Raw genomic sequence first — 24,440 nt, forward strand, 5'->3', positions numbered from 1 at the left:
GTGGGGGAACTTGCACAATCGGTGGCTGACTAAATACTTTTTTGCCCCACTGTATATGGAATTCAAGAAAAGAGGAAGATGAACAAAAAAGGAGAACATAAACAAAACCACTCAGTTCTTATTGTCTGCTTAAAAAAAACAAGAATCATCCACTTAAAATCTGACATTTTGATGCAAAGTTCATTCAGTTTTTGTAAAATCCCTTGAATGAAAGCGGAAAGCCTGCACTTCAATCAAACTTAGATTGCTTGATTTGCGATCCACTATGGTGGTGTGCAAAAGGCAAAACTACAAGAATTGTGTCTTCGCCCCAAACATCGCAGCATCACCTGTATATAACAAACCCTTCTTTTCATCAGTGTTCATTGGGAGGTCTTGTTCTGAAGGCTTGTTAACATTTTCCATTGTCTTTTTGTCTCACTCACACTCCTAATAAACTTGTGTGTATAGGTACATTAGCACTAGAGGTGGGCAGATATGGGCAAATATTGATAGTATAATTACCAATGCTGGTATTTGCATTAGGTTGATACCAGCACATTAGCAATGCTTTGTTTCTGTCCGCTTCTGTGTGTAACCCACTGAATTGTGTTAAATAAATTTTATTTTCAATTTTATTAATTTTTTTCCTGTAACATGCACCGTGACAAATGTCTGAACCTTTTTGTGTTTGACTGTCACGATGTTTTATTTATAGCCTATTGCACATTTAAACAACAGAAGTTGACCCAAAGAGCTTTAGAGACGGGCACGTTTACACTCCAGGTCTCCAAAAACCCCAGTTTCAAAATGGAAAAGCCAAAAGGCGTGTTTGATCGTATTAAATCACTACTGTGAAAAGTAAAAGTGATTTATTGGTCATTAAAATGTATTCAGAATTTGCATATTGATGATAATTTACCTCATAAATCATGACACGCTGCTCTGCCCTATATAAGCTTTATGTGTATCTGTATATACAGAACAGACCCTGTATTTATTTCGTATCGACTCTATACCGAAATCTGCAGTATTGCACGTTCTAATTTAGCACATGTGTTGCTGCTGCCAGCCGCTGCTTCTATGCTGTGTGCATTTACCTAATCTGACATGACTCTAACTCACCATGATATTTGGTTCGACGCTGTGCTTTTGTGTCGTCTCCCTTTTAGTTTTATTGACTTTATGTGACCATGTCTTTGTCTTTTTATTGCCAAGCCCCAACTGTAAATATAGTTAGGCATGTCAACATATTTGAAAATGTCCCACTGTCTCCAACTAGCTTTTAAAAACGTAGTTTAAACATTTAGTCATCTCAGGCTAATCTTTATTGGTATTACTCGCTTCATCTTCAGCTTCTCAAATGTCACAGCCAGCTTTTCTTCAGTGTGACTGACTGCAACGTGACAAATGATTGATTGTTGATGTGTTGTGTGTCTAAAGCTTTATGCAGATCAATTATATTTAAACAGCAATTGCAATCATGTCAAAGCAGTCATGTTACTAAAAAAATGAACTAATGTCTAACTGTAATTTCAGTGTTTGTAGAAACATAAACTCCTGGAACCTAATTCGCTCCACTTTGTATGATTGAAGAAGTTAAATTGAGTGAAAGAACTGATTCAGATGCTGTCAGAAGAAACGAGTTGGAGAGAAACTCAGAGTTTGCAGCATGAATTAAAACCTGGCTTCTGAAACAGGGTCTGGGGCACCGGCAGGGTCTTCACCAGTCTCTGTTTCGCCTCACGCTGCTGCACATTACGCAGCTATTAAGGCTTTATTGTGGTTGAGCGTCGTAGTAGCTGGACGTGTCTAAAGATGTTTGTACCCGTTAGAATAGTCTAAGCTGAAGGCAGATTAAAACACCCTCCGTTCTTGCACGCCACTTCATGCAGCTCTCATCTGCCTCCAGAAAGACATTCGGTCACATCCCAATAGACACAAATTCCTGGGATAAGACAAGCTGCCATTTATTATGAATAAACTCTATTTATTTATAATAAATGGCAGTTCCAAATGCACAGTTTTTGAACTCTGGAAAATGAGTATATGGGGCAGACTTTGGAAGCTCCCATGCACGCTGACAGGCACTTCAGTGTTAGGGGCCAGTGCGTAGTTTCTCTGAACTAGCTCTTCAGATATGCTGTCCAACCAAGTCAGACATCAAATGCGTTCATAGCCATCCCCATCGGCCACACTCGGATTGGAATGCATCCCATCATCTTACACAAGCTTGTGAATGTGAAAAGGTCCACAGGAGAGGAGTACAATACCTCTCTGCTCGCTCACCTGCGGAGGGCCGGCCATTCACATGGTCAAGTGGGTGTGAATGTCAGATCTATTTTAAAAGATTATGGTTGGTGTTGGCATCAGATGTGGGGTGAGCAGCCTTGGGGCCAGCTAAAATAAATTTTGGATGGAGCATAAATCCAAAGCATGCTTGAGATCAAAATACAATTTGGGTGTGAAAACTTCTCCAAAAACCCCAAAATACACTCTTTAAGTTCAAGTTCATAAATAACTCTGGGTCCCAGCAGTGAGGGTGCATTCACCCATCCAGCAGCCCCTCCTGCTTCAGCCTATTTCTAACAGTCTCCCTCATGTAATACATCACTGGAAAATCTATTTCCCACACTATGTGGAGCACATACTGCATTTGCATTTATACTACACTATGCTCTCTTCCCATAATCCTGGGAGACTTGGCTTGGAAAATTCTAACCTGTTCATAAATGAATTCGAGTATCTACAATAGCTGACCACACGGTTCACTCTTCGATTTGTTGGTCCACAAATTCTTAGTGAACCTCATCTTGTTGCCTTTTCCTTTTTGTTTTTTTCTTTTTACCTCGCGGTGATGTATTAGTTTACAGCTACTAGAGGCAGTTCGAACCATTGCGAGGCAAATATTAAAGAAATTCAGCGTTATTTATTTTTTAAAAACTCTTTCACGTGGAAAAGAACTCCGCTCTTGAGTGCTCAATATTTTATTAGGAACAAGTCCTTTGGTTCGTGTAGTAGTTCAGAAAATGTGCAGCCGTCTATTGTAATGCCGTGCGGAAAAATTGGGACCGAAAGCAAGCACTGCTTCAGAGCAAGCCTGCGATAATTACTCTGTGCTTTCGGTTCAACCGTATCTTTTATAGGACTCTTTTATTGCTTGTCTTTTGTTTTCTAATGATGTGTTAAACATCGAATATTAATCTTTGTCGGCCCACTCACTGAATAACTCTTCTTAAATTCAGCGAGCCTCACAAACATGTTCCTATGATCCATTTTCAAAATTTCCATTTTTATTTTCTGTAAATGTTATGTGGCTCTTGCTTCTCAAGCCAAAGCCAGAACCTCTTCAGAGACTTATGTTAACTTGCAGGAGAAATTTTTCAAGGCGTCCATGATGAAAGTATTCGTATCGTGGCCGCCCCTCACCAGTTCCTCAGCAGGGTGCTGTAAAGTGGATTCTCTGAGATGGTGTGCAGCTGGATCCCCCGAGGGCTCTTCTTACCTGGCAGCCAGATACTGGCTGGAGTTCAGCGTGCTGAGAATATTACAGCAGGGAGCTGCAAGGCATGCTCAAGGAATGTGGTTATGTAAAAGAAATGGAAAAGAAATGTAACTATAAATATATTCTCTATATTGTACTCTTTCTTGCCTCTCTTGTGGAGTCACATTGCAGTTTTATGGCTCGACTGTGGTTCAGTGTTGGTGCTATGCAGAGCTTTGCAGAGCTGTCTTTAACTAGCCAGGTGACAGTTTTAATAATATGTATAACAACTGGACATGTCTGCTACTGTTGTTCATGCTTTGCCCCTGCCTTGGAAAAAATATGGTGCATGTGTAAGCAATGTGCTCCTGGCTTGCTGGAGGTACACATGCTACTATAGCCTCTCTGTAGGCAGAATTTCCATAATCATATCTAATTTGGCGAAGAGCTACACAAATCGACACCATCATCGGACCATATACAGACATTTAAACTGCTGTAGAGTCCCAGAGCAACTACATCATATTGATCTCAGCAGGTTTAAATGCAATTCATGCAGGAGGAAATGACGTCGGCCCCGCTGTTTGAAAAGTCATCCTGATTTTGTTTTTTTAACTAAGTGAAGATAAAAGATTGGTGTATGAAAAGCAGCCCAGTGATTCTTATCAGAGTTTCCACCTACGTGCACGAGACCACAAACCAGGAACTCTTTGTCAAGGGAGACGTTAGGGGGCCTAACAGTGCTGCATTATGCTAATCACACAGTTGTAGCATAGTCGTTTTTTTTAAGGCAATCAGTATGAATTAAAAAAAAAAAATTGTAAAACATAACCATGGGTGTGCGCAGCTTTTATAACACTATCAGCAAATTTCTGTCTCTTCAGGAACAATTACACCTATAACGCTTTGTCTGAACTACAACGTTAGTCATACAAGTGCCTTCTTGAACACTAATTTTCTCACAGTTCACAGTTCAGCTAATTTTAGGAGGGACTTCTTAAAAGTCTGTTAGTTTATGCAGGATTTGTGCACTTTGTTGCTTTTCAGTGTCATAGAGCATGTCATAAACTTTATAAACGTTATATAATAACGTGTAGTACAAATGAAACGTTAACCTTTTACATAATATCTTGAAGACAGCTGATATTAATGTTAAATGCCCAACTAAACACTATCACAACATAAGTGAATACTAAAAAAACAACCTTCTTATCCTGATGTTATTATTTTATGGTATTTTGCCTCAAAAAACAAAACAAGGAAAGATGGCCCAAAGGTAACTATCTGGACACCCTGCTAAGCGTCAGTTGCCATCTTCTTTTCCTTATCATAGATGATATACAGTTTATTTTGGTTTTGCAGTTTTTATATTGGTTGTTGAACCACTGTGTGCAGAGTAGTAGTTTTAATAAAAATGCTATATATATTTTTGTGATATTCTCTGTCAAGAAGACTAGAATGATAGACGTGGATGCTGGGCGTCTGAGCGTGTACGGCATTCAGGAAAGCAGGTTCAGAATAAGTGACCTTTTGGAAAATAAAGCCTCACCTGGCATGCAAAGTAAAGAAGACTCTAGTGGAATACAGAATATTTAGAAAACGCCACATAAAATTTCAGAATAAGATCCAGGTCCTGGTCCTCATGTGTCCCCTATACCAGGATGCTCAGATGTACAAAAATGTGAGTTTGGATGGCAACGAAAAAGGCATTTAAAAAAAATCTATAACTAAGATTATAGAGCCAAGGTAGGTACAGCGACTTACTTTCATCATATTATTTTGATTTTAAAATGTTAAACAAAACATTGAAAAGATAAGAGAAGAAGATCGCACTGGTAATAAAGTGAAATATTCAGTTGTGATTTTTGTGAATAGTTGTCCATAGTTAGGTTATGAGTAAGAGAAGATGGAGTGTTTATTCTTGGTTGTTGTGGAAGTGTTGGGACTTGATACCAAAGTGTTGACATATGCATGTAATATCCTGTTGTTAGATGTCACAAATGTGAATGTTTCACGTGAATATGGCACTTACTTGTTCTTGTTCGGTCATTGTTTTTCACTCAAACTCTCTAACACAGGTAAATAATATTTTACTATAACTATCAAGTCAACAGGCCAGTTTGACTGCAGTTATGTGATGGGTGGTTACCTGCATTTACACGCACTGTTGCACATCTTAATCTAATAAGTAACTGAAGTTCAAGCTAATGGAAGATAAAGAGACAAAGGATATATGATTTTGTGAACTAAGGAGGAAGCAACACAAGGGCTTTCTCTGACTGCTTTAGGACAATCAATCACTCCTCCCAGAAAATTTAAACACGAATGCCTGGAAGAGGACCGGCAGACAAGCTACAAAAATACTTTTTTACTCCCCTATGCAAAAGCTGAGCACATCAGCTTTTGAGCTCATCTTTCATCCAGCCGTGCTTCAGAAAATCTCGGGGGGTACATGGGTAGAACAAAATAAAGTAAAAAAAATAAAAATAAGAAATGGTTGATTCGTTTTTGCGTTATTGCATTTAGAACTGTTTATAACTACAGGCGATATCTCTAACTGGGAAGCTGTATATAACACTGAAACTGAAAATAGGATGTGATGATTTGCAAATGTCATAAACTCATTTTGTATTCGCAGTAGAGCAAAGCACACAAATCAAATATTTAAATCAAGAAAACGTAACATTTTAAGAAGGGCAAAAATGTCATTCTGAGAGTGATGGCAGCAACACATTTTTAAAAAGTCAGGACAGGGTCACGCTTACCTCTGTGTGTCATCCCCTCTTCTTTAAATAAGAGTCTGTAAATATCTGGGAAATAAGGAGACCAGCTTTTGACAGCTACCTATAGGGTGGTGTGGACACGCAAGTTTTAAGAATGAGACAAAGTGGGATTTTAAAATTGGTACAACAGGTTGTCCACTAAATATCTTGGCACACGTTCAAATCTCAGTGACCTTGACTTCGAGCTTAAGGTCAGAATAAGTTAGAACAAAGCATTGTAAGACTTTTAGACTGATGCTATGTGGTTCTCAGGCCAAATGTCCAGTAATTCTGAAGGTTCAGTGGACTTTCAGAGGAAATTAAAAACACATTGAGGAAAAGGCCATGGCTAAACAGAAACATCGCACATATCTGCAATAATATATAAGCCACAGAATGCTAAATAACTAAAAACATATTTTAGCTCATTCAATGGCTGTTTGACAGCAACGTGACTCGGTTAACTTAAGTCAAACTGTAGCAACAGTGACAAGCCCTTTTCAGCATCCCTTGGGAGAACTCTTATCTGCTGTTGTCTGTGTTGCTTGAATGTTTGTTATTTTCATATTTGACTGCGTTAGATCTCTTAGAGACGTGCAGGTGTTTTGCCGTTTCTGAACATGTTTGCTTTGTCATTTGCATTCCATAACATTCAAGCAGCTAACCACTCTCCTCTTTCCTGCTGCACAAGCTTCAGCTGCTTCACTTTCATACACCCACTTTCGATTTCGGTCTTATTCTTTACAAGATCCGCGCTTTATATTCTGTTTGCCTCCTTTGTCCATCACAGCCTCCTGCCAAGTCATTTTGTCTTCTTTTGCTGTCTGGCAACGTCTCTCTTACATGTTTCCCGTTTTGTTGTTTCTTTGTGTATCCCTCAGAAGATAGCTCTCTACTCCGCCCCCGCCTCTCCATCTGTGCCACACACTTGTGTTGTTTCACAGTTACTGAAGCACACATCCTGATTGCTACCAGGTGAGGCAAACTACAAATGCGCACACACATGCTTGCATGACATGCGTTGGAGCACACACATACAGTCTGCAGTGGTTCAGTGGTGCATTTAGATGACATTTGCATGGTGATAACATTGCCACTGGCTAGGTTTGTGTTTTGCACTTTGTCTTTGCTTTTTGTGTGTCAGGCATACTGCAGCTGTTGTTTTCAGGTGTTAAATGGCGCATTTTCCATTTAGGAACATTTGACCTCCAGTGTGGTAGACATGTCAAAACTCCTAGAAGGAAAATCCCACCTGACTGTGGTTTTAAATGTTCTCAGAGGAATCAGATGTGTGTTTCCACAGTGTATTTTCGTTCTCTCATGCCGTTCCTGCTCCCTCTAGCCTAGTTTCTCCCCGCTGCTTTCCTCCTGCTTGACTGGGGTCAGCAGATGAGCTTTGACCTCCTGTGTGGCCCTGAGCGAACAGCTTGGAAGCTGCGTGAACGCATAGGGGCGGAAGGCCACAGGGGCACCCGAGATCAGTTGTGCTGTACTCTGCAGGACCCAGCAGCTGCAGAGACAAGAAGCTGTAATTAGGACTAGAAGAGGCTTAATACTCAGAGCCATTTTTTTTCCTTCCTGCCAGTCTTCCATTCTTGCTCTCTTTCTCTCTCTAGAGAGAGAAATGCTTCCACATTAGGAGACCAAAACTCGCAATTACATGTGATTGTAATCCTCTGATGTGAGGCAATTTAATGCTTCATTTATTCACCTTCATTGCTGTATATTTCATGCCTTAATCCATCAGTGAGCCCAACGTTTTGTACACCAGAGTATTATCAAAGCTGTGGGGGGGGGGGGCGTGCAAAAAAGTGAAGGAAACAAAGGTGCTATGTTGTCAGATTTGCAAAGTAATGTAACATCGAATGCTTTTGAATATTATTGTTGAATATTATCACACAGGAAAAACCCCCAAAAAAACCAACTACAAGTAAAATAATTACACCGTGATGCCTTTGCCTTTGTAAATGGAGGGACAGTAACTGCGTGTAATACCTGTCAGTCAGATTAACAGTATTTCGTCTCTATCTGCCATTCTGCAATTCATCTCATGTAAACAACGTGGCGCACAACGTGGCGCACAACGTGGCGCACAACGTGGCGCACAACGTGGCGCACAACGTGGCGCACAACGTGGCGCACAGCGTGACGTGAAAAAGGCACATCCCTTTGACATTGCGTGAGGAACTCTGTATTCCTCGTCCACAGGAAAAAAGGAGGTTTAAAAAAATCACAGTTTTCGGTGATTCGAAACGCCGTTTACGTGTAGAGGAAACAGCTGCGTTTTCAAAAATACCCGTGTAGGTGCAGACACGGGTGCAGGTGCAGACATGTAAACAACGTGGCGCACAACGTGGCGCACAGCTAAAAGAGTTAGTAGTCAAAGGGGGCCCAGCAAAAAAGTTTTCAACCACTGACTTAAGGTGTGTGTGTGTGTGGACAGACAATTTGCACGCCACTATAGTTGTGAGGACCAACAGTCACTTATAGGGGCAAATTGCCCGACCCCACGAGTTTGAAGGCACCTTTGCGGCTCAAAATGTGATTGTAGTATCAGGGTTAGGATGAGGTTATGGTTACGTTTTAGGCTGAGAGTTAGATATTCATTTGTGATTGTTGGGGTAAGTGGCTAGGGAAAGCATTATATCAATTAGATGTCCTCACTAAGAAAAAAAAAGTGTGTGGGTGTGTCATAAAAAAACAAGACTATACCGCAATTTTTCTTTTTTTGAAAAGTAAAAAAGAAGGAAATTAATCAAAATTAAACTATCATTTTGAGTAAATAGTAGGATAATGGCAGATTCTTGATTATAGGAACCATTGTTTCATCAATGTTCAGGTACAAGAACTGGACTTAATAAGGAATGAAAGAATAGCCAATGCACAAAGACAAATTTCAAAGAAATTCAAAAACTCTGCTCAAGACCACTTTAGAAAAAATGCAAAAGTCACTCAGGACTTGTGCACAATAAGGTATTAATCTATTCCACTTCTAAAAATGTGTCAGTAAGTTGCTACACGTTTCTTTATGAATACACATAAAGAGTAAAAGCCATCATAATATGAAACAGATGCAAACTTCTTCAGAGGCAGAGTCATAAACTTTTAAAATGTCCTCATGCCTCCTTATGGGTTATATCATCTCATGAATCAATTAAATGTTCATTTAGCAGCAGGTAGCAGTGATGTAAAGCATTACTAATTGATCAGCCATTTGGTTCATCACTGTGTACATCTTGGGGAAAGTACTTTAAAGACAAAATCACGATATTCAACTGCCGATCTGTGACACAGCAACAGAAAACCCCCCACAACATTGCGGTTGCCGTTAAAGTCATTTTGAAAGCTACTATTTAAACAAAGCTTCCATGTGAAAGGCTTCCTTTGAAGCTTTTGTGTGGAGGCTTAAAGTTTCCTTCAAAACCTGTTGTTCAAACCTTCAAACCTCACGTTAACAAGCTTCCATGGGAAAACTTGGGTTGTTTTTGTTTATTAAATTGGGGAATTCATCCAATGATCCAAATTGTATTTCATCTTTGTCTGATGTTGCGTTTAAACACAGCCGGAGCAGCTTTAGTTTTAAAGTTGCGTCTGGAGCTTTCAGTCTTACATGAGGGAAGTTTGATTACAACTAATAAATGGGGCCAGTCTTTAAAAATTCTCTTTAGTTGCAAATGGAAAGCGGCCAAGTTCTTGTGCGCAGACAGTGGTTTCCTGTGTGAGCCGTATGGTTTCACGCTCACATCCCCTCATGCATGCATGTGCACGCTGCCTCAACTAATTAGTACCTCTCTTTTTCGCAGGGTCCTGTTATATCCTGGCAGACACATGGACAGGGAGAAATAAAACCGTCAGTTCAGGTGAGTATTTCAAACCTCTCGCTGCCTCTTTTGGGCTTCCTATCGGTTTTTAACTGTACTTCCTTTACAGGCCCTCCACCTGACCTCTGGGGTAAGTCCTAGCTGTGGGACTTGATGTTGGTGGGCCCACTGAGCTGGCGTGCATGTGAGAAAGAGGCAATGAAGTCCAGTATGAGGCACTGGCGGAGGCTGATGCTGGTGGGAATACTGGCCTGGGCTCTCTTCTTTCTCGCCCTCCTGTCGTATTTCCTGGATGCTCGTGTGGATGAGCCCCTTACTTCTGCTGGTGCTTTACTCTCCCAGCACCCAGACACACGCCGTCTGGCCTCCATACAGGCCTCCCATCAACAGCATGCTGTGGTAAAGCTGACTTTACCATTAACTACAACGTATCCCAGAGATAAACCGGAGCTGGAGCCTCTTGTCAAGTCCGGGACCCCAGAGACCAGCCTGGAGATGAGCCAGAACCCAAACAATCTTCCTTACGCTGTTTATGGCAGCCAGGAAGTAAGTCGCCAGGACTATCTTGACCCACAGAGCCTGGCAGCCTGGTCTTCCTTTGGTACAGAAAATGTGGGTTCTCACTCAGATCCTGTAGTCCGGAGTCGTGAGCGACAGTCACAGACTGCAGACTATCAGAACCACTTCAGCAACACTCAATACCAAGGTGGCAGGGAGGAAGGTGATGAAAAAGAAAATGAAGATCTGGGAAACAGAAGGAAGAACAGAGTACACAGTATGGCCGGTGATGACTTCTCTGATCTGGAGGAATTCTATTTCTCCAAATCCATCTCGCTAATAAAGCGGCTCTGGAAGGGTCGAGTGTCGGCAGGCATGCTGAGTCTTCGACTGCAGCGTGCCATGAAGGAATACGTCAACTCCAACAAACACCACGTTTCCTACAAGGGGAATCGCAAGCCCGCTCAGAGTGCCAAGGAGCTGCTTTGTGAATTGAAGAATCAGGCCCGGCTGAGGACAGTAGACGGGTTGGAGCAACCCTTCTCTTCACTTGGCTGGGCTCGTCTGGTGCCATCCCTTCCCCTGGAGCAGCTGTACAAAAAGGAGAACAGGAAAAGCTTCAAGACCTGTGCTGTGGTCACCTCTGCTGGGGCCATCCTTCGCTCACGATTAGGCAAAGAGATTGGTAAGCACCAAATAAGTCACTTTCTGGCATTTTCCAGAAAAAGTCTACTGCAAACGTGTATTCTGTTGAAACTTGTGCAATTACAGATACTTTTCCCCGAATGTCTTAAATACAGCACTATAATAATTATATAATTTCCATGAAATTCTTTATAACAAATTATGAGACAAAGTGGGGCCGGTGCTGCAATTAGAAGGCTTTGTGTGTCTCTGACAGTAAAGGCTAAAGTGGAATTCAATCCTATTCAACAGTAGTAAATTTCACAGAAATTAGTCTGTGAAGAAGTCTCAGTCTTAGTCTCAGTCTTGGTCTCAGTTGACTGCAGGTGAGTGCAGCTGACTGAAACTAGCATCAAGTCACAGGATGTAGAATTTCACTGAAGTGTTTTATGGAGAAACAGCAATACTCGGAATTAAGTAGGAACAATAACAGGTTGGACATGTTACTGCTGCCAAATAAAGGTGTCCCCTGTACCTAATAATAAATTACCATTAAATGATTCATTAGATTGTTTGATTGCTGCACAAAAGACTCGCCTGTTCTCTAAGTGTCCCACTCAGGAGTGGTAGTCTGAAGGTCAGCACATTTCCACTTTGTGCCTGCAGAGATTAGCATTTGCTCAGGTTTTTGTGTGGCTTTTGCTGATTAACTTGTCAAGCTGATTGTGCGCAGCGTTGAGTGCGTGCCTAGTAAGCTAGATATCTTTGCATTTGAATGTGTGCGTTCTTGGTTTAGAGACTTTTGGCAGCTCTCCGGTAAGTGGGGAGAGTGTGAATTCAGTGACAGATGGCTCCGCAGAAAAAACAGAACCCCCTCTGGTAACCAATCAGGCCTCTTCACATCACATATAGCTTCCTTGCATTTCTCTCTGAATTCAGCTGTTCAGGGCAAGCGCTAGAATTAATAAGAAGGTCTTCAGCTTTGTGGCTTGAATTTTTTTTTTTTTTACATCTCTATAGAATGATACGGGTATACAAATGTCACTGCCACAGAACACGTTTTACAAGAAAGACAAGAAAGTACACCACACAGAGAAATGGGTACATGCGGGCAATGGAAACAGACTTCTGCAGGTGACCCTTTGGTTATCAGTGAAAACATCGATGCCACAAGCCTTCAGTCTTTAGCGCGCTACTCTGTTGTGTGCTACTTGGAAATCAGCAGCAACATCATTTCCTACAATTTGAAAAACATACAAGCCACCTCCCATTGTTAGTGCATGAACACGTGACTTGGTATACGAGAAACAGGTGACTGAGATGGGAATGAGTTTTCAGTTTCAGGCACCAAATCTAAATCTTTCTGTATCATCATCTCCCGTGTTTGATTTTGATGCCTGGCCAGTCATGTGTCCCATATGCAATGTGCTCGCATACAAAAAATAATAATAATAAATTCTACCAGTGTTATACGGTACTTTAGTCACGAATTAAATAAAGAGCTGTTCTAAACAGTATCCTGAGTTGGTATGATTACACACAAACCTTCCTATAGAAAGCTGCTGTTGATGATTTCTGAGGTCACCCACATCTCAGTGTAAAAACAGCTGCAGGATACCCGTTCAGTGTGTAATCATCTACGTATTCAGTTAAGAGATGTTTAACTGATGTGCTGTAGTGTCTTGATAAATGGGACCGTTGTTATGAAGCTGATTATTTATTGAACAGCGTCACAGTGCTTTAAAAGAAACAGCATGTATTTGCTACATTAATTCTCAGGCTTAGCTTCAGCAGGAAATCAGATGGCATTGATCTCACTCATTCTCACCCTGTTGTACCCCCTGAAAGGCTTCTCTGTACCAGAACCTGTATTTTGCAGGTATGAACAGTGAGTCATTCATTCATTCAGTTAACCTGTCCGGACTTGAATATGACGACCGCTCTAAGTTTTGAGAATACCAGAGGCAGGTTGACTGACTTTTGGATTGTAATGTTCCTAAGTGTCTATACACCACTGAGGCCATGCTACGAGAGTTTGTTGGTCAGGACTTGGTTCATAGTAAGTGTGGTGATGTGTGCCTGCCATCATGTGGTGAACACGGCAAACTGCATCCTCATTCCAAACACGGTATGGAGAAGATTCGTCTTTGGCAGGGTTATTCAGTTTGATGCAAACATGCTGCAGTAAAACACTCAATTCAGAGGTTTGTTTTATTTATCAGTGTTCAGACACAACTCTAGTGTCATTTATGTTTCAAATTTACCATGCGAGATAAGTAAATATGCTTGAATATCAGTGCTCTCTAGAAACTGTCTCATTTTCCTTGCAACTCTTAAGTATGGATTGTCTTGATGCATGCTCTATTATCCAGGTGAATTATGAGAGAGAAATAAGAGTTATGAGAATTTGCATATTAAGGATCAAGGAACTGACTCCAGCCCGTTGTTCTTTCAGTGGGGCTGGTTTCAGTCATTATGCAAATGGACTTTTTAAAAGATTGGGGAAACCTGCAGTCAGCTGCGACAGAAGAAGTCACTCCCACTGAAAACGCTACGTCCAGATGAACAGAATCAACTTTTGGGGGAGTCTGGATTGGTACCGTCCAATGGCAGTATTAAATATGTTACTGAAATGCAAGGCGTTTTTCCTGAACTTGTTTTTCCAGAATAATACAGACAGTTTTTTAAACTTGAACCAAGTCATATATACCTGTCCCTGTTTGCGTAAGGGGGATATTGGCCATGATAGTAACAAGAGACAAAATAATAAGCAGTTATTCATGTAACTCCATTTTACTTTAGTGAATAGTTATGGCAAAAAACTTCTTTTTCTTCTACTACTACAGTACTACTAGTACTTTAATCTCAGAATTCTGACTTTTTTCTCAGAAGAAGAAGATTTTTTCTAAGAATTCTGAGTGAGTCAGGAGTGAGCAATGAATTTTTTCCAGGAACCCCATGAGAAACTGGGCCGCACCACTCAGTTAGACTCAGTTCTGCTCTCATTAATTTTATCATTATGTGCTACGCCTTTACTAAGTAATCCTGTTTTTTAATCCTTTCTTTCTTCTGAAGGTGTTAAATAGGCGTTTGGCCTCCATCAAGACAGAGGCTGATCGCTGCTTGAAGGACTCTTCTTTAAAGCCATCCTTCTGCTTGAGCTCTGTAGAGAATGGACATGTTTACTGTGTTTTATTAGAGCCTTGTTTGCTGTTGTGAAGCTGCTCTGAGTTGTAAACCTGCTGGTGGCAGTGATGAAGGGGTATCAGATCACAAGCTGAGGGATCATCCATTTTGGTGTTAGTTCAATGCAGGAGGAGGACGCCTGAAACTGACAGATCGATCAGCAGACAGGCAGGAATTAATTTGTAATTGTTACAGCCGCCATCCATCAAGGTGAGGATTTCAAGTTGTTGAGGATCGTGAAGGACATGTGAACAAAAAAAACAGTAAACTCCTTATGTGAGCCATGGCTCTTTGTTTACCTGAGCCAACCACCGGTTACATCCCAGAGCCTGTCGGATATTGTTGTCAACAATTAGTGCAAGTGTGATTTTCATCCCTGTAGTCAGTGTGTCGTCACTGACTTTGGTTGAGGTGCTTGGTTATTGAGATGTTTGCCTGTGTTTTCTCCTCTAAATAAATTTGGACTAAGTAGAAATTCTGAAAGATGATGGTAATTGCTTTAAGACCTTGAAAACATGAGCTTGTAACATTTGGAAGAGACATCTGATATTTGCTTGTACATCTTCAAAGCCTGGCTTCACCTTTTAAGTTTTTTTTTATATCGCTATGAAGAAGACATTTTATGGAGGGAAATTGTCTGTATATTTCCATGATAACAGATGCAACTCAAGGCCAGTTTGTTACCTTGCTTTGAAAGACTCCATGGTTTCCCTTTCAGACGCTCATGATGCAGTTTTACGTTTCAATGCTGCACCTACAGAAGGCTACGAGAGAGACGTGGGAAACAAAACCACTATCCGCATCATCAACTCGCAGGTGAGTTAGGATGAGGCCTTAAATGACAGTGAATCCTTAAAAGAAACAGATTTAAAAAAAAAAAAGCAATTAAAATTTCAAACCAACAATTAAGGAACAAAAGAAAGCCCTTAAAAAGGGAAAAAAGGGCAAAGGGTTCAACCAAAAGAACAAGAAGTCAATGGAACCAAAAAAACCGAAACCAAAGGGAAAAAACGGCAATAACAAAAAAGGTAAGTCCTTGAAAAAAAAAAACACCAACAGCTTCTTTAGTCTTTGTTTTGTGTAGTCTGTCTGGAGATGTTTAAACGTTTGCTTTGCCTGGCCAAAAAAACATATTTGTGTAATCATATTTACTGGACAGGTTTTATGTTGGTATCTGCCTCCTAGTCTAATTTATAGTAGGCACATAAAGAGGTTCTCTCTGTGATTTTATTTGTATTTTGGCAAAATAGTGACCATGCATCTGAATGATTGTGCTTTACATTTGAAAGTAAGACTTACATTTCATGTGCTGTGTTACAGATTTTGGCAAATCCTAGGCATCGGTTCAATACGAGCTCTATCTACAAGAATATAACTCTGGTGGCCTGGGACCCCGCACCTTATGCTGTCAACTTACACAAGGTATATGTGTTTTCACTTTAGCAGTTTCAGCAGATCATTTTCACACTAAGGTCGCAGTGAACCGAGAGAAAAGGAGTATAGGAATATTAAAGCGGGTCGTCTTAGGAAAGTAAACACAGTTATTGTTGTGTATATAGCCACAAACACATGTAGGAAAAGAAGCTTGTTGCCATGATGTCATCTCGTCTATCTCTGACTTCCACCTGCCCTTTAAAAGGTTTGGTTCATGTTAGCAAATGTGTCCAAAACAAGATTTTATTCCGAGGCTCCTTTCCCCTTATCCTCCTCTCCATGCTTCCCGTTAATTGTTATTCGGTGAATGGCCTGATTGTTTGAGGTTAAAATATATTTGCATGCAGCCTCTGCGTTCAGTGATTTCATTTATCTGCTGAATTACATGGAATTTCGTTTTTTCGTCATCATTATTATTGTTATTTTTTTATTTTTTTTAACGCTTTAATTAATTTTCTGAAGGACATCACCAAAACAAACAAGATCAGTTATATTCCTGCATTAACCTTTAGTCCTTTTAATCAGTGTTGTGCTGCTAGATTAGGTCTTTACATCAGAATATATCAGATTAAGTAAAGATTAACTCCTTCACTGCCAGCCATTGGCAGTGAATGAGTTAAACCCATTGACTCATTCACTGCCATTGACGGCTATAGACGTCAATGGCAGTGAATGAGTTAAAAAAATGGCTGATTTGTTAGTTTATTACTATCCATGCAAATAGAGTTCAAGCGTGCGTGCAGTGCATTGTTATATAGCTACAGTATTTGCCATACTGCTCACCCAACTGCTCACATAGCCAGTAGACAGCACGGTAAAGAACAGGATTACTGGATGTGGACTGATGGGGTTTTAATAAAGAACACGATGCTCCACTGATACTTGACCTTTGTCTCTACATCCGTGTTTTCAATTCTATCCTCGCTCATTGTCAAGTAGTTAACCTTTGGAAATACTGGAAGGTGTTGTTGCTGCTGTGCAGTTTCTTGTAGCTTTTAGCACCTCGCAGTGTGTCTGTCATGTAGCTTTCCTTCTCGTATATAAGTTTGTTCAGTTTATTTTTACTTTGTATCCCATGACACTCGCCAAATGATTAAATGTGTTACATTTCTTAACTTTATTTAACTTAGATATAAGTAAACTGCTTGTCAATGCAAATATCTAACCAGCCAATCACATGGCAGCAGGTCAGTGCATTTATGCATGTAGACATGATCAACACGACCTACTTGAAGTTCAAACTTAGTGTAAAAATGAAGAAGAAAGCTGGGGTTTTGAATATGTGGTTGTTGGTGGCAGATGGTCTGGTCTGACTATTTCAGAAATTGCTGAGCTACTGGGATTTCCGACACAACCAACAACCATCTCTAGGGTTTGCAGAGAATGGTCAGGAAAAGAGCAAATATCCAGTTTGGCAGTTCTCTGGGTGAAAATGCCTTCAAATAGAGACTGTTTATAATCAAGGTATGCAGAAGAACACACAACATGTCAAGCCTTGCCCAGCTGGGCTACATCTGGTTTTGTGAATGTTACAGTGAGTTCATTAGGGGTGCTAGTGGTGATATATATTTTCAGTGATATAGCAGGAAATTAACTAGGCATATAATTATTTTCTTTCCCCTTTCCCCCCTTATTTTTCAACTAACCTGCTGTTCACAAGAGCATAATAAACCTGGACATTCTGTTTTTGGTGTGCCACCCCGATATTTTAGTGGCCCCCATATGGCCACCCCTATGAAAAAAATCTGGAGGCTCCCCTGATGGTATACCAAAAAACAGCATTATATTTACATATATTATAAGTTGAACTGCTTACTTAGCATGCCAGTGCAGTTACTAATTATTATCCAATGCATGGATGCAGTAACGTGCATTGTGTGTTATATAGTTTCTCAAAATATACATTCCCAGTAGTCGGGTCTTTATTTCAAAGCCCTTACAAAGATTTACATTAAAAGCCATTAATTCATAATATTCAGCTCTCATGAATTAGTGGAACAACTGTTATTTAATTTGGCTTTTAATGATAAACTACAAATTATGGACAATGATTTCGTGCTCTCCTTTATTTCTGCGGTCAAACTGGAGATGGTACAACTGATGAAAATGGACATGCACACTCCCACGAATCCATTATGAGTACTTGGCACACCGATTACATCAGTTTTCTTATGATTTCATTTGTCCAACTGTGATATATCCCTACAGTGCACTTGCTGCCTTCAATCACAGTATTGTTCTCTACACAGCTGTGCTGCACCGTGCGTCTAAGACACTTAACATTTTCTGGGATGTTTTGACAGCTTAAAATTTCAGTCAAACCACCTGATTGACTCCAGAGCCCTTCAATTTCCTGACCGGAAATAGTCTCTTACATAGTTTCAATGACTCTAAAATTTTAAGCATAACAGCCACGCTACTATAAGACAGCATCTCACTGACTTTTCTGTTGAGAGGCTGACTTGTTGGTGGGAAATTATCAGTATGCACTAGGCTTATATCTGCAAAAGGTCCTCACCTAAACCAGGATTTGCTCTGCACATGCACACACTTCCTGTCTGAGCATTTAGTGCAGCTACATCGATTTGTTCCTCCGCTATGATGTTATTTCAGGAAATTACATTTAATATGCTTTAGTTCTGTTTTGTTAAATGCATACCCTGTAAGCCATACATTATTTATGTCCCTGGGTAACAACACAAACCTCACATGAATAAAACATAATCATCTAAACTGTGAAAGAAAGCATAAATACAATTCAAATGTATTCCAGAGCCACTCAACATGATACAGCATAAAACAGCAGTGACGGACGTTTATCTGTATGGGCGTTTTGTGTTTTTTTGCAATGTTCGCAGTCTGAAGATACATTTGACTAAACTTCAGCATCCATTCAGAGGAGTTTTTTGTCCAAACGTTAGAGACTGACAGATGTTTGCAAAGGGCTGCACTCTATCTTTAAACATCTTTTCCTTCTTATCTTTTGCTTAAGGGGGGCTTTTTTAGCCTTTGAGATAGGGTGGTGGAAAGAAGACAGGAAACACACATCCATGAGTCGATTCAAACTCAGGCCTCTGCAATAGCCTTATGGCATTTGGGCCACCTGCTCAACCCAGTGAGCGATACTACTGTTGCTATTTTTGTATTGACTGCAGTCTTCATTGTTTTGAATAGTAGAAAAATCCTCTAAATATCAGAAACATTTTTAATTATTGGAAAAAAAAAAATCACGTTGTCTTATTCTTATCTGACTCATGATTTGAGATTAAATCTGTCTGCTATGTTATCTCTCATCAGTGGTACACTAGTCCGGACTACAACCTGTTCGGTCCGTACATGGAGCACCGCAAGCTGCATCCTGACCAGCCCTTCTACATCCTTCACCCTAGCTATGTGTGGCAGCTCTGGGACGTGATTCAGGGTAATACAGAGGAGGACATCCAACCCAACCCCCCATCATCTGGCTTCATAGGTGAGTGCACACTCACGCATGTCTTGCATGCATGCAGTGGTTGCACATGTGATGCACGTCTGTCCCTTCAGCTGCTTCTTTGTTGTTATCTTTGCAGATTGTTGCCCACTCCTATAGCAGATATATATGCACACAAACACACGCACGCTTGTTTGCTGATGGTGTCACTGAATGCACAGTGACACCATCAGCAAGTGGCAGGATTGTGCAAAATACCAACACACTCGAAACCAGTATATTTAAACAGACAGGAATGAAGATATGCACTTCACCTTCCTGTCCTGTTGCACTGTGCATTCTTATACCTGATGCTAGGAAAATGGGAAATTGGTTCGGTTGTCTTATTCTTGAAAAGCTGCACACATCCTGAACTTGCTACGGAAAACTTTCCTGAAATTTCTTTAAGTAGTCTTCATTGAATTGTTGTCCAGGCTTCTTGAAAGATTTTCAAAGCTCTTTTTTGGATGTTGTATTTTTTTAGGCCTGCCAATTCTTGTTTTGTCCTCCACCTATCAAGTTTCCTCAAATATCTCAAGGAAACACCGCACACCATGCTGAGATATGGCTATTTTTCAGCTAAAAGCTCTTTGAGAATCACCTTAGTGGGAAACATACTATATTATGCTTGTCAAACTGGCATTTTCCAGATTCGTCTGAAAAGATTCTGCTAGAGAAAAAAAACAACACATTTTTTGAAACAGGAAAGCAACAAAGACTCAAGAACACAAAATCTAAGTAGCATTCACGCTAGTGAGCAGATATTTGGTGTACAAAGGGAAAAACTTGCAAAAGCATAAATAAAGCATCAGCTATAAAATATCTAAACAGCATATTAAAAAAAATAAGTCAATTCAAATTCAGTGGACTGCAGAGGGTTGCACATGAGCGCAGAGGAGAAACTGGTCACTCTTTAATCTAATTACACTTTTCTTTTAGCTTAATCCAGCAGCTCTGCTGCATCACAACCCAGGAATCTGCGCTTTGGTTTGCCGTGCATCGGGCGACCCACGTTACAGCTGGTTTTCATTGTGACTGCACTTGGTGATAATCTGTGAATCAGTCGCTGATTACACAGCTTAAATGGAAGGCAAAAGAGCTTTACACTGGAGAAACAAAACCCTGCTGAAGTGTTAGGCATGACTGCCTGTATTTAAAATGTCACAATGTTCCTTGGAGGACTCTGTTGTTTATATTTGTCATGTTACTTTAAATTAGACTGTTTTCCACTCAGCTGAGATTTTGACCTTCAGGGGAAAATAAAAAACCGTCACCCATCTGTTGCTGTTACAGGATGTGTTTCCATTCTTTTTGGTTTTAGACATTGGCGTTTTGTCAAAAGTGATTAAGAAAAACATATTATTTTCTGTTTTGTCCTCATTTGCACCTCTTTCATTTAGGAAATACAAGAAAAGGTTCCTTTTGCTTTTTATAATATTCACAATGTCACACCATCCTCCAACCTAATTTACGATGCATGATACGTTCCTTTTTCAGCAGCAGACATTTTTATTAAATCATTTGAATCCAGCAATAAAATACAATTAAACTGGTGACGATAATGTTATTTGTAATACCCAGCATTTCTGAACAGACTACTCTTAAAATTAATTTCATCCGAGTCACAATTACAAACACAATTTGACTTAACTAATAACACAGTGCTTTTCTTGTTTTTATTGAATACACTGAGCAGTCAGCTGCATCGCAGACTGGAAAGAGTAAGCAAAGCTTTTGTTGTGGCTTATTTTTTTGCTTGCAGCTTCTTGAAGAAGCACCAACCTCAATCACACATTTTCTGAAGGTCCTGAATGGCACCGCACAAAAGTGAGGAGGAAAATGACTCATCAATATTTTCTGCAACTCTATGTCAGTGGGTTGAGGTCTGAGCACTCTGACCTCACTTATAACTCCCTTAATCTTGAGCAGGTCCTGGTCCATTATAGTTCTAGATCTACAAAAGCAGTAAAATACTGATATCTGCTTTATGTCTTGCAGTTGTCATTTAAGTAAGGCCAGCTAAATGTAATCAGTTTCCCTAAATTTGCGCATTGTGTTTCCCAGATATGCCCGTAATGTCCATCAGTCATCAGACTGGAATCCTTTTTCTGTTGCTGGCCATACTGGATAATCATTTTGAAACACTGGCCCTTTTATTCTGAAAAGAAGATGAAATCATACCTGCAAAAACACCTGCAAAGAAACAACTTTGTAAGACCAACTAAATCATAACCAAAGAAAGCACAGCACAAACACAAAAACGAACACAATTCAAATAAACGCCTTCATGCAGAACAAAACTGAAGTACACGCATGATAAAGGTTCTGGGGGCTTAACCTTTCGAATTCTTCAACATTTAAAGCCAAAGCAGCAGGAGGGAAAGAGGAAAAGCAGAGTTAAATGATGCTTTAAATGATCCTTGCTGATCAAATCACAAGTCTGCGCAGTGACCTCCCCATTTACAGTGACACAGCGACTGAAAAGCAGCAAGGAACAGGCGCTGTTTTACTGGGTTTTTTTTTACTCTTTGTTTAAAATGTAAATTTAAAAAAAGATCCTGTAGTTCAAAAAATAAATTTGGCCTTTTTAAACTGTAGGATGAAAACTAAGAATATGTAATATACTGAAATATATATATATAATATATACTGAAATGAATGTAATGCATACACATCAGTTCGGAAACAGACTAAAACCTTGAACCCACCACAGTGACGGTGCCCTTTATTAAAAAATACATATTTTTAATAGATGCAAAAACTTAGAAATAAGTTTGAATGAAGTTCTTACCTTTTTTTTTGCATGTACTGAACAGGAGAAGGTGCGTGGTGGATGATAAAACTGATTGATACCAACATGTCTGGTTGCATCACACATGGGTGTACATGTATGTGTGCATTTGCATACTTTACATGCATTTCTGTGGTCGTTTAGCACTTTTGTGTTATGTATAGTAAAAGAAAAAAAGGTTTAAAAGGGCACATTTATGGTCTACAAATACAAGTTTACACATAACACGAAAAAGCACATCTACTTTCTGAAAGCTCTTGTCCACAGTCCACCGGAGTTCACATTCTGGGTTATTCGTGCTTCATTGTGATGGCGGTGATTCCTGTCTGATTAATGCTCATGTTCAGGGGGTGACCTCTGGAGGGATTGTGTGCTTGGTGTCTGCGGTGCTGTAGCACTGGTTGAGAGCTTCGGTGGAGATCTGGGCGGTGCAGGCCACCGTGTTGCTGTAGACGCGCCGGTTAAGGTGGATTACCGTAGTCTTGGACGGCACCGAGGTGTCGCCTTTCTCCGATGACCAGCGATCGCAGTGAAACAGAATCAGGAAACACCTGTAAAACTGAGAGGGAGAGGAAAATAGTGGAATCACTGCACACTCACAAGCAGGTGAAGGTGTTTTACAAACAGTAAACTGAACTGAAGCATTTCTCACACATAGTAAAGAAAAAATTATTTGCATAGGGAAATGGTGCTGTCTGGATAAGTATGCAGGGTAGCGTATCCAAAAGTTCACTTGGTGGCTGTAAATTTATTGGCCACAGTATTCTGTCAGGGGTAAAATCGAACATCGGACTTTTTTCTGCTTTGCACTCTGGGTCAGTGGCAGGTTAAAGAGCATTCAGCATTTGCTCTCAGTCTGTTAGATATCTGTGTTCTCCATTGTTTTAAGGTCTTGAACAGTTCAAGACTGGACTGCATATGCAAATGAAAATGGCCTAATGGTGTGTTCAGACTCACCGAAACTGTTGGTTTGCTTTTTGGAAACCGCAAATATTTTTTAGCCAACACCAGAAGCAAAACTGCAAATAGAAGAAGGCACTTTTAGCTGCTCTCTTATTTCCCAAAGAATCTCCATGGCGACTGGATCTGCATATTTTGATTTGGCAAAGATTTTATATCCTTTCATACTCTTCCTGACAACAACCGCCTTATTTATCCAGGCTGGGGACTGACAGCAGGAGTACACTAGTTGTAACCCCCTTTGGACTTTTTCTAAAACACTATACCAGAGAGCCACTAGAAGGAGAACTTCAGTATGATTGAGAACTCATTTATGATGTTGCCAAATTTTCTCCAAGCATTCTCCTTCTTTTTTTTTTTTTGCTGCACAAATATGCCTTTACATAAACTCTATGTGTAATCTAACTGTAAATAATTCCTTTAATGTTCCCAAATTGAAAACGAAGTGATGCTTGGGAAAAGAAAAGGATCTGTTGTCGTGGTAAAGCAGGTTACCTCCAGCACTTGGCGCTTCATTTCTTTGGAGGTCTATAGCACAGAACTTGTTAGGGTCTTATGACATCCTTAGGATCTTGTGGAAGTGACTCATCCATCCAAATTACAAATCTGTCATCAGTAACTCGTGTTTTTCAGCTTTGCCTTCATATTAGTGGAATACAGTTGTTAGCCTCTGTCAGTGCGCCCCAGGGTGGATGTGGCTACAATGTAGCTTGCCATCACCAGTGTGTGAATGTGTGGATGAATGGGTGGATGACTGGATATGTAAAGCGCTTTGGGGTCCTTAGGGACTAGTAAAGCACTATATAAATACAGGCCATTTAGGGGGAATATAGAATTCTAATAATGCCACAGACCACGGAGTCAAACTTAGCCCTCAGTCATGGTGGCAGCTCATCTGTTGGTACCTTACTGTTGGAGGTCTTGCTGCAGCTCTCCCCACTTCAGGTTTTGCACAATGGGGGAGTGGAGAGGTCTCAGAACATATCACCAGCCATACCAACAAATATAATTACTGTGGAAGGGATAATTATTCTCTCTGACTGAAGAGTCCTTGTTAAAATATATGTGTGAGGTCACTGTTTTTTGTTTTAGTTGCATTTCACAGAAAAATCCAGAACTTGCTGAAGCAGGCAAAGTCGAAGTCTTCATATATTATTCACATATATTATAGTTTTCTCCTCCCCTCTTTCAGCACAGTTGAGCTTCACATTTAGTCTCTTTGCACATTTTCAGATCTAATAGAAATTTGTCAAGTTTGTGCTAAATTCCTTTTCCAAAGACGTATCAAATGCCCGAAAGGCTCGCACACCTTTGATAATCAGATGTTTCCCACCAGGCCGTGTATTTATTATCAGCCCACGCTGATAGCGACCTTTACGAAAACTGAAAGGATTTACCTTATCTGCCGGCTTTAAGAGTTTCCGTTTTGTGA

The 24,440-nt window shown here is 40.3% G+C and overlaps 2 protein-coding genes across 3 annotated transcripts in view; one reads left to right on the forward strand and one right to left on the reverse strand.

Annotated features, from left to right (window-relative positions):
• st6gal2a (ST6 beta-galactosamide alpha-2,6-sialyltranferase 2a) overlaps window positions 1–24,440 on the forward strand; it is a 50,343-nt gene that overhangs the window by 21,470 nt on the left and 4,433 nt on the right. The window contains exons 2-7 of one of the 2 annotated variants that reach the window (XM_005733909.2): window positions 7,107–7,200; window positions 10,029–10,085; window positions 10,156–11,229; window positions 15,073–15,170; window positions 15,675–15,776; window positions 19,086–19,260. In XM_005733909.2, coding sequence (XP_005733966.1) covers window positions 10,200–11,229; window positions 15,073–15,170; window positions 15,675–15,776; window positions 19,086–19,260 — 1,405 coding nt within the window. In that variant the 5' untranslated portion in view covers window positions 7,107–7,200; window positions 10,029–10,085; window positions 10,156–10,199. The remainder of the gene's footprint in view (window positions 1–7,106; window positions 7,201–10,028; window positions 10,086–10,155; window positions 11,230–15,072; window positions 15,171–15,674; window positions 15,777–19,085; window positions 19,261–24,440) is intronic. The other variant, XM_005733910.2, reaches the window with a different exon arrangement.
• The window catches only part of tmtops2b (teleost multiple tissue opsin 2b), a 28,350-nt gene continuing 25,773 nt past the window's right edge, over window positions 21,864–24,440 (reverse strand). Inside the window, exon 4 of the mRNA XM_005733908.2 lies at window positions 21,864–22,607. Coding sequence (XP_005733965.1) covers window positions 22,392–22,607 — 216 coding nt within the window. The 3' untranslated portion in view covers window positions 21,864–22,391. The remainder of the gene's footprint in view (window positions 22,608–24,440) is intronic.

Source organism: Pundamilia nyererei, unplaced genomic scaffold (assembly GCF_000239375.1).
Source record: "Pundamilia nyererei isolate P.nyererei 1_Seehausen unplaced genomic scaffold, PunNye1.0 scaffold00055, whole genome shotgun sequence".
Taxonomy (NCBI): domain Eukaryota; kingdom Metazoa; phylum Chordata; class Actinopteri; order Cichliformes; family Cichlidae; genus Pundamilia; species Pundamilia nyererei.